Source organism: Sinocyclocheilus anshuiensis, unplaced genomic scaffold (assembly GCF_001515605.1).
Source record: "Sinocyclocheilus anshuiensis isolate Anshui unplaced genomic scaffold, SAMN03320099.WGS_v1.1 scaffold1415, whole genome shotgun sequence".
Lineage (NCBI taxonomy): Eukaryota > Metazoa > Chordata > Actinopteri > Cypriniformes > Cyprinidae > Sinocyclocheilus > Sinocyclocheilus anshuiensis.
The window spans coordinates 219,054-230,357 of record NW_015536595.1 but is presented as its reverse complement, the minus strand read 5'-3'; the positions used below and the strand labels follow the sequence as shown (position 1 = coordinate 230,357).

The 11,304-nt window shown below is 32.9% G+C and overlaps 1 protein-coding gene across 1 annotated transcript in view; it reads right to left on the bottom strand.

Annotated features, from left to right (window-relative positions):
* Nucleotides 1–11,049, bottom strand: part of dnajc17 (DnaJ (Hsp40) homolog, subfamily C, member 17) — a 60,729-nt gene extending 49,680 nt beyond the window's left edge. The window contains exons 1-4 of the mRNA XM_016506366.1: nucleotides 10,842–11,049; nucleotides 6,233–6,302; nucleotides 1,004–1,062; nucleotides 292–379 (exon numbers count right to left, since the gene is read on the bottom strand). Of these exons, the coding sequence (XP_016361852.1) occupies nucleotides 292–379; nucleotides 1,004–1,062; nucleotides 6,233–6,302; nucleotides 10,842–10,919 (295 nt within the window). The 5' untranslated portion in view covers nucleotides 10,920–11,049. The remainder of the gene's footprint in view (nucleotides 1–291; nucleotides 380–1,003; nucleotides 1,063–6,232; nucleotides 6,303–10,841) is intronic.
* Nucleotides 11,050–11,304: the final 255 nt, after the last annotated feature.

Below are 11,304 nucleotides of genomic sequence, written 5' to 3'. Positions count from 1 at the left end.
GGATCGGTACTTTTACTCAAGTACTTGATTTGTGTACTTCGTCCACCACTGATCAATTTATTCCCATAATAACGTAAAAGATGTAAACTCAGAATTGCAAGGAATGAGAATATATCTTGCTTTTCTGACTTTTTTTCTCAGAATTGTGAGAAAAATGTCTAAACTGTGAGATAAAAATCCGCAATTAACTTTTTTATTTTTTATTTCTTGGCAGAAACATGCCTCCATACAATCAATGTATTCCCATAATAACGGAGCAGAAATGAGTGTACTTGATGAAGAGTAGCTGACCGAGTTTAATCTTCTTCCTCTTGTCATCTAGCTTTCTGTTTCTCTCCTCGGCTTGTTTTTTAGCAGCACGGATCTTGTCGTAAGCAGCCTGAAAGAAAGAAAAACAAATGCACAAATGAACATCCTGATGAAGACCATCAAGTATTTCTATATCAGCATGAGAGGACCTCAAGATGACTTAAAAACAGGATTAAACAACAGATCAGACATTTCTTATTATAATTCATTTCCTTGTCTCTGAAGAACCGGTTTTTCTGCGTTCCTGGAAAACATGCATATAGAAGTGTTTAAAACTGTGATTTCTAGACCTAGAAAAGTCATGGAAATGAACTGCCATGGGAATCTGTATTATGAATATGCATTTTTCTAGTTACGCCAGATTCTAAAACAATTTATCAGGTAGAAATATTGAGTTTTTAAAAATCCACAAACTACTGGAAGAACATTACACTCCCAAAACTTCTAGAATATTTTTTAATTATTATTTGAATTTTAATTATTTTATTTTTATATATCATTTTTTAATTTAATTTATGGGCACTCCTACCGTTTTGCAAATTAAAAAAATTTAGATACAGCCGAGGAGCCCTATTGGATGCAAGGCCTTCAAATACTGCTGCAGACAATGGAGTCAAAATGATTGATCTCGTCTAATGTAACTGTGCTTTATGATGCATATAGGAACATGTCAAATGTTTGAGGTGATTCTCACCTTGGCAGCAGCGTCTGTCAAAACCTCCAGAGCCTGAGACAGCTGGTGGAAGAGCTCCGCTGCAATGAAGAAGAAGAAAAATCTCATTCATTTGACTGTAAAACAAAGCAAAAACTCATACACTGGTATAATAACTCCTATCTATTCAAACAGTCAACTGAACATCCCCGAAGAAACAATGCAAACTTATAAAATGGGATATGATGATTTATTTAAAAATTTATTTTATTTACTATTTTGAAGAGTTTCACATGACAACTTTTCCTGTCCAGTGCATTTATTGAAACTCGACAGCTCAGTGTCTGCACACATTTACATATCAACACCTATTTCAACAACTTTAAATTCTAGGGTATTTAATACATTTTTTATTGTATTCATTTTTTCTAAACCATTAAAAAAGCGAAAATATAGTTGCAAAACATTTTTACACCACATCATCCATTTTCGCCTAAATAATTAAAACACACATAATAATAATACATATACATATATACAAATACAATACAAATACATATTCATACACAGTACATCAAACTGTTTTTAATTACTTATTTGTTGTTTTAATTTTCCCCAAAGAATTAAAAAAAAGCCTACTGTAATTGCAAAAACTTTACATTTTTACCCCACACTATCCCTTTCTGCCAAAATAGTGAATCAAAATATGCATACAATTTTAATAATGCTAAATTAACATAACTATTTATTTATTGTTTTAATCTTTTCCACAGCATTAAAACCCTAATATATTGAAAAATTTTACATTTTCACCCCATATTATCCCTTTCCACCAAATTAATTAAAATATGCATAAAAATATTAATAAGATATACATACACAACTAAAAGACAGTTTGGTGTACTTATTGATTGTTTTATTGTTTTCTAAATCATTATATGTAATATAACCGCAAAATTGTACATTTTATTATTATTATTAACTAATTAATTAATAAATATAACACACATACACAATTAAAAAAGTTTGATGCACTATTTATAATTTACTGGTTTTATTTTTAACAAAGCATTAAAAAAGACACATAAAAATGCAAAAATTTAAATTTTACACCACATTATCCCTTTCCACCAAATAATATTATATATATGTGACCCTGGGTCGCTTAAGTCGCTGGGGTATATTTGTAGCAATAGCCAACAATACACTGTATGGGTCAAAATTATACATTTTTCTTTTATGCCAAAAATCATTAGGATATTAAGTAAAGATCATGTTCCATGAAGATATTTTGTAAATTTCCTACTGTAAATATATCAAAACTTAATTTTTGATTAGTAATATGCACTGCTAAGAACTTCATTTGGACAACTTTAAAGATGATTTTCTCAATATTTAGATTTTTTTTGCACCCTCAGATTCCAGATTTTCTAATAGTTGTATCTCAGCCAAATATTGTCCGATCCTAACAAACCATACATCAATGGAAAGCTTATTTATTCAGCTTCAGATGATGTAAAAAATTGACCCTTATGACTGGTTTTGTGCTGCAGGGTTTAAAATATATATAATATAATCTTTTTTTGTCTTTTTATACTTTTCTATTTTATATAGCATGTTTCAAGGCCTTTACGCAGGTTTATTGCTGAAGAATTAAGTGCTGTAGTCTGACTCCTGCTAACGAACATGTTTCCTTCATTACAGCAGGGTGCCGGCGCTCTCACGAAAGCTGTTCCCGCTAATGACACCCTGCTGCGCTCCTGCGTGTAAACGCGGGTCCCCGCCGCAGCGCACGAGGGGCCGCCGGACCCCTAATGACTCACTGATGGCACGACTGGTTCTGCTCTCCGCTAACAAGCGTCTGCGAGCTCCGCTTTCACCCCCAGAGACCCCCGTCGAGCCAGCGGCTCGTGTTACAGCGATACCTGCGCAATTAACAGAGCGAAGCCGTCCGCACGCAACACCAGCGGCCAGAAGAGTTTCAAATGTTTCTGAAAGAAGTCTCTTCTGCTCACCAAGGCTGCGTTTATTTGATCAAACATACAGTAAAAATAGTGAAATATTATTAGAATCTAAAACAGCTGTTTTCTATGTGAATATGTGTTAACATATAATTTATTTCTGTGATGCAGTGCTGAATTTTCAGCATCATTACTCCAGTCTTCATTGTCACATGATCTTCAGAAATCATTCTAATATGCTGATTTGCTGCTTAAGAAACATTTCTGATTATTATCAATGTTGAAAACATTGCTGAAAACCTGGCCTTTTACTCCAGGTTCACACATATTTCGTTTGCAGTGTGCATGCAGTCCATGTGTGGTACGTAAGCATGCAGAAGCAGCACAGACTGTGCTTTCACACAGGAGTCCGCTACTGATCCGTGACTGTTTAATACAAACACAACATTCATCCATTATTTTGATTTCAAATCCAAACATTGTTACTTAAAATGCCTTTTCAGCATTGCAATTACTTCTTTTTTTTTTTACACAGTGCATCTTTCATAGACGTTTTTAAACGCAATAAATGTAAGAAACACATTATTCAATGCTTTTTACTTTTGCATTTACTTCTAGATTGATATATTAAGTTGCTCAAGCAAGTGGCAAAACATTTAAACTGACCGCCGATCAATCATCCCCGAGCGATTATCAGCCGATAGTGATCGGTAGCCGATCAATCAGAGCACCCCTACTGAAGACCCTACTGAATGATGCTGAAAATTCAGCTTTGATCACAGAAATCAATTACAAATTGAATTCAAAAACATTTAAAAATCTGAATTATTCCAAACTGCCGCCAGTGTACCGTGACCTTTGCCTGACCCCACGGCTCTCGTGTGAGCGGCCATATGGGAGTCTGCATTTTCCATGATTTCTGAGAAAGCAAACCTGCACCATAACCCATTATGCCTCGTTTCCCAGTTTTGACTTAATCAGGAATTGTTGAAAGCCTCCAGAGACCGCAGAGAAAAAAAAAACGTCCCTCAAACACGCCATCTTCGTCCAAGGTGCATTTTTCCTGACACTGAATGATTTTCCCAGCATTGATTATGCACATGTTCTGGGCAGACGGAGTCACAGGGGGTATAAGAGAAGCCACATGCTGCAGCCCTGAGCGCTTGTGCTGTCTCGTCTTATGTCATGCTGCCTCGTATCTGCCAGGATTGTTTGGTCTCCGTTTGGAAGTATGTGCTCGTCTTGGCCCGCTTAGTTTTGACTGGTTTAACCCATGAATTTAACCATATCTGATCTACAGTGGCTTTATGTTGTTGGCTTTGTGCTTGAACTCTCATGAAAATAATGTCCCTCCAAAATCAACTGAAACATTTTGTAGGATATATTTTGCAACAAAAAAAAGGTTAATGTGTTCATGGAATTGCAACATTATTTTCACGACAATTAAGCAACTCCTCCCTATTACGGTAATGCATGAATACATTTTCATTTATCATTTTTCAGTTATTTATAGTGATTCACATTAGATTCTCATTATTGTAATAAGTATTTTTTAATTAAAATAAGCACTATTTATATTTTATTAAATATAATAATATTTTAATAATATAATTAGAATAATTTTCTAAATAATAAAAACTATGGAAACAACAACAATATATTTCTGTATAATTTAATACATAAATACATTTTTGCATTTTATTAAAATTACTGTTTTAATTTAAATAAGGCAGCATTTAAAATACTAGTATGATGTATAGATTCTCATTATTTTAATAAATATTTTTAATTAAAATAAGCACCATTTATATTTTTATTAAATATAATATTATAAAAAAATTATAATATAATTATAATAATTTTAATAATATAATTATAATAATTTTATAATATATAATAAAAACAAGAAAAATAATAAGAAATAAATAAATACTTTTAAATTTTATTTTATTAAAATTGATTATTAAATCAATTTCTTAAAATGTTTTTAAATAAGGCAGAACTTAAAATACTAATACGAATTATAAATACTTAATCGATATACTTAATATAAATTCTAAACTTTTGCCATACAGTAATAGAAATGAGAATTTGACAATGAGGAGAATTTGGTGGAGTTAAATGCACTTAATTGTCATGAAAACATAATCCTTTGCAAGCTATAATTTCTTGTGATTTGGGAGTGAAATATGATCTAATCATGTTCTTGACAGGCTTTCATGAGACACGCTCTTATACTCGCAACCAAATTTAGTGCCCTGTTATAATGATTTACTGCCAACAAGTAACAGGGTTTCTCTTAAAGGCTCATATGCTGGAAAACAGGATGTTTCTTGATCTTTCCAAACAAGTGTACAGTGCACTTTGCAGACATACATTTGCTGAACCTGCTAAAATAACTGATTCAGAAATCATGTGACATCATAGACACTCACTAACCTATGACCGTTCACATTCACATATCAACACTAAGTGTTAAGTAACTTGAAGCTCCCTGAAGAACCACAGCTTGATCTCTGCAAGTATACAGGTCATAGATAATCATACAGCACAGGATCAGAGAGAGTGAGGAAATGATCATGAAAAACAGAGCTGTTGCATGAAACCTTGATTAATATTATAAATATTCCATTATAAATATTTGTAATTTTAAGGAAAAAAATAAAGCATATATGCGTCAAGTCAACAAGTCAAGCACATGCATCAATTAAACCATGGTAAGCCAGTCCAGCCCACCTGATTATAATACAAGAGACAGAAATGTTAGAATAAATACAAAAAAAAATGTTGAAATAAATATATGTATCTAAACATGGAAAAATACATGTGGGAATAAATAAATAAATAAAACGAATGAACAAAAAAACATTTAGAAGACAAAAATAAATACAGGAAAGAAAGAAAGAAAGAAAGAAAGAAAGAAAGAAAGAGTTTAGATAAACAAATAAATAATACAAAAGAATAAAACGTTTAAAATAATAAAATAAAGTTAAAATACAAAAAATGAAGGAAAGAATTAAAAAGTTACAAAAATAAATACAGGAAAGAAAGAAAGAAAGAAAGAAAGAAAGAAAGAAAAAGAAAAAGAAAGAAAGAAAGAAAATAAATACAGAAAATAATAAAATTAAATTAAAAAACAAAAATAAATTTAGGACTGAAATTAAATAATTTCTAATTAAATATCAACTGATATATTCCTTTATTTATTACTTATTTAATTATTTTGCTATTCTTTACTTCTTTAGTCAGTCAGTCAGTCAGTCAGTTAAGCAGGTTTGGGCCTTCATGGACTGGTGTCTCAATGGCTCACCAGCTTTGGGATTATCAGGGTTTTTATCAGGATGGCAGGACAGCGCTTTCTGTCGGTACGCTTTCTTGATCTGCAAAAGAAGAGAAAGAAGAATCAGATCCAGTTGCATCACTGCAAACATCTGGCCTGATAAAATCGCCATGCCATTCTTTGCATTTATCAAATTTCATTCTCGATTGTTTCTGCTGCAGCTATTTCACGAGAAAAAGTTATTATACAAAACATTTGACATAACTCAAGACTCCAAGGAGCTCACGCTTTCCTGGAAAAGGCCTGAAGCATCAGAGATGTTTTATAACAATAGACTGCGGTCACATCCACCGTAACCCAGAAATCCCAGCATCATCCGCCTCTAAATCACAGCACACATTAACATCAGACTGCACACGTCTATGTGCCATGAACTCCCATGAGCCTTTGGGAATGTGAACCGCAAGTCTTACCGGGTTGACAATGGTGTGTTTCTCATTAGACGCTGTCTATCAGCTGACAGAGACTCAAACCGGCCCTGACAGCGTCTCACCGATTCACACGATTCGCTCGCTTCTGCCAACACAAATACATTCGCATGTGTTGATTCTGCCATCTGTATTAACAGGTCTCACTACTGACGTGTCGAGCTGCTCTCTAAACCCATTTATTAACACTATCTTTTGCCATTTAGACTCATTATGAAGCAAACTAATGAAAAGATTAGGGGTCGACCGATTATTGTCCTGGCCGATTATCGGCGCCGATATCAAGCATTTTTATGGTTATCTGTATCGATATCGGTCATTTTCAAAACCGATTTGCCGATAAAATAATTTAAAAGCATTTAAAGAAAGTTTTTGTAAGAATCCTTGTTATTCTTAATTTTTACATTAATTTTCATTTTTACACTTTCATCCAGAGCGTCTCTCACATGTTCCACCATGTGCTTCTCGTCCGCGCTTGTTTACATCAGAGTGCGCACGCATCTTTCACGCAGCATACAGCGGTGTTGTGCATTTTCACCAGTTTATGGGAAATGTATTCTTAAAATGCATTCAAAATTCGGAATAATTTGTAATATATAATTATTTGCGGTATTTAGAAGTGCCCACAATAACAATATCGTGCATATTCATTACCGTGATATATCGCATCACCGAATACCGGCACAAGTCTACACCAGACATATATATCGGTTCAAAATATCGGTTATCGGTACTTGATCTGTAATAATCGGTATCGGCCCTGAAAAACACACATAAAACGCGAGCCCTAGAAAAGATGCCTGCGTGCATCAACATGCAGCGACAGACTCGTAAAAACACTTCCTAATAAATCAGAGCCCATGATTTAAATAGTTTATTGCTACACAATGGAGTTCAGTTTACAGTAAAATGTGACCTCAAGAAAATTAGATTCAATAGCGATCAAGTTTGTGATCATTCTCAATACCACCGCCACCATCTTATAATTTATAACTATTATTAATTTATAACCTCTAAATGATACATGTGGGAATAAATAAACATTAAAATTAAAAATAAATTAAGGAAAGAACACACAAATTAAAAGGATAATAAATAAATAAAAAGTTCACAAGAATAAAATAAAGAAAAAATAAAGTAAATAAAGTTTAAAAGAATAAAATAAAGTAAAAAAATAATTTTACAAGCATCAGAATGTCATATAAATATTGCACCAAATTGCATATGTTTTCTCAGTTTGAGTCTTTAAATATATATGAATATAAGAAAATATCAATATAATTGAGCTGTTTTTCCTCCATATGCTCACTATATCAGACTATATGAACCATAAGCCTGAGGCATCAAATATGACACGCATTAAAAAACACATGCAAACTCTTTAAAAAGATTTTTTAAATATTTGGTCTAAAGTTTCAATGAACCATTCCATTTAAAAAAATAAAAAATACAAAGATTTTCCTGTCTTTTTTATAGTCATAATGACTTTCTATCTCATATATTTTACTTTTTTCCTCACCATTTTGATTTTTATCTTATAATTATGACTTTTTATCTCAAAATGATGGCTTGGTGTGTCATAATTAACTTTCATCTCATAATTTAGATTTTTTTTTTCAATCTAAAAATTATTACAGTGTACAATTGACTTTTTATCTCATAATTGTCTTGTCATAATTATGGCCTTTTTATCTCAAAATTATGACTGCAAGCAATATAAGCCTGATGTATCAAATATGACTTTCAACAAAAATCTAATATGCAAACCTTTTATATATATATATTTTTTTTTTCTTTTTTTTTTCTGACTATTATTTCATATGTCAGGCTTCACAGGGTTAAAATAATCCCAGAAATCCCTGTGTTTTCTATGGCGTAACGCTGTCTGTGAGACATGATCAGTAAACCGCAGCTCAAACACACTGACTTTATCTAGACTCAGATCTATCTGCAGTTTGCATGTCGTCTCTAGTTGCACAGTCCACAATTTAATAAAACAACTGAAAATGGCTACAAAAGTTGCATCTACTCAAGATATTAAAGACGCTTGACGTTCCAGACGTTTGATGCGTGCGCTGGACAGAAGTCAGACGGCTGGTGGATGAACGCCATTCATGTCTGTAACCTAATAAACTCTTCATCAGGATTGAGCTGGAGGGTTTTTAATCATCAGTTCCAGCTCTGACGGGCCAAACGTCCCTCTGGACATTTACTTTTATTCATTAGCATCTATTCAAAGCCACAGCTGGAGGTTTTGTGCCCAGCGAATGATATTACAGCATCACAGTGAACACAGAAACTCTATAAAGCTCCAAACAAACACCACTGATCCAGCAACTGTGAGTTAGCAGAACAGATCCTGAACAGCTAAACTAAACTACAAGCACATCTTTCTGGATTCATGTGTAAAAACACGCACGAAAAAAAGCAAAAATATTCTGCAAAGGGTGAATCGCATGAAACCTGCCATGAACATCTCCAGCTCCTTATTCACCTCAAAAACTGGTTTATTTAAAATTACATTAAATATATATAATTTTCAATATCAGTTTAATATAATGTATATGTGTAAATATTAAAATACTAAACTTATAACATTAACTGTATACAATATTAGTTATAATATATAATATATAATATATATATATATATATATATATTTTCATACAGTTGACTGTTGACAAATATGATGCAGGACAACATATTCATAATTGCAGGTATGCCCTAAAATTCAAGATATTGGGGCAAAAATGCTCCTGTATGAGTTTGGTCTCATATTTATATCATATGATAAGCAATATCATCACACGAGCAGCGAGAGCAATAGGCCTATCACACGAGTGTTATATTTTAAACACAATATTGTCTGTTTTTTCTCAGTTTTGCCAACAAAAATATTACCTATAAAGCCACAGCAGAACTGTTGCGCGTCTCCGAGCAACACAGCGGTGTTTAGTTTCTGAACGAATCCGCGTTTTGAATGAATCGAGTGAATCAATGATTCAAAGACCCATTCATAAAGTGAGCCGTTTACTTCATTCATGGATGAATCAGCCATTTGAACGAATCGAATTAAAGACTCATAAAGCTATTTACCGCCACCTGCTGCATTTGCGACTGAAAACTACTGCGTTCGCGACTATGACAATTTTTTTAGGAGCACCAGTGCGACTGACCTGATCATCATCATATTTGTGATTGCACTCAGGGGAGCTTCAAAGGTTTCTACTAGTGCTGTGTTCAAAATATCGATACGACGATGTATCGTCACAGAGATTTGACGACACGAGTATCGATACAGCTGGCCCTGTATCGATATTGTGGCACGTGTGCAGCAGTGGACCACGCTTAATTTGTTTATAATATTAAATATGCACAATAGTGAAAATATTGAAAATAAAATAATAACTTTATAATACAGAAAATTAAATATATTTAATATGCTAAATTATATTATGATGATAATAAATGCATAAATATAATAAACATTTAATGTACCGATATTAATTATATGTACTCATTCAAACATCATTTTAATTGAATTAAAAAAAATAATTTGAAATGAATGAAATTCTGACCTGGACATTTCTTCAATGACAGACAGTCATTTGTTGAAATGCAGCGCCACCTACTGGTCTCAAACTAGATCTCATACACTAATATACTGTATATACTGTAAGAGGCAAATGGCTCCTCAAACATTTAACACTCAAAATAACTTAATTCTCGTTCCAGAAGATATTACTTGTAAAGCTTATTGTCTTCAATATCTGTGTTTACTTAAAGAAATCAATCACGAAAACAGGCCATATGAGTGTCTTTATTTCTAAAACCGTCTTTAAAACATATAAAATACACAAAAGTATGTCATTATACGCCTGTGGTAGAGAATACAATAAAATATTGAACATAACCTAAAGTAAACAAAGTAATTAATCAGTAATTTCAAACACGTTCTGACCCGTAAACACTTCAGTTTCTTGTACTCATAATCTGAACACCAAACACTCCCTCTATAACCTCCACGTGTGATAGAAACGATACAGTTATACTCTTATTTTATTGTTGCTGTGTATACTTTCATACATGATTATTAATATTTGTATTATTGACAGAAACGGCTTCCGAATGCAGCTCTCAGACTAACGCACCTGTTTCTCTGTTGCGGTCGATTCAATCCCCAATAAAGCGTAAAGATCCATCTCTAAAAGCTCTTTTGTTGACGCCATGATTTAATTTCACTAAATAAAATAATAAATGCGTGAAAATAATATTCGTGGGTTCCTCAGCGGCGGTTTAAAGACTTCTTCTGTGCGACTTTAAGTCTGTTGGCATGTGAATGCAGCAGGAGCGCAGCGCCCCTTCAGGCAGGGAGGAACGAATGCGCCTTCATTATCAATAAATCCAATCAAGTGTTCTTTTAGTAGGCCTATCATCATATTTTTAATCAGTTTCTAGTTTGGTTTCTATTCCTATTCTATTTTTTTGTTTCATTTTAGTTTTATTTTTAACTATTTTACCACATCAAGTTAAACTAAACTAAAATGAGAAGTGTTGCTGAAATACAAGTTTTTATATGTTATTTTATTTCCGTTAATGTTTATTTTATTTCAA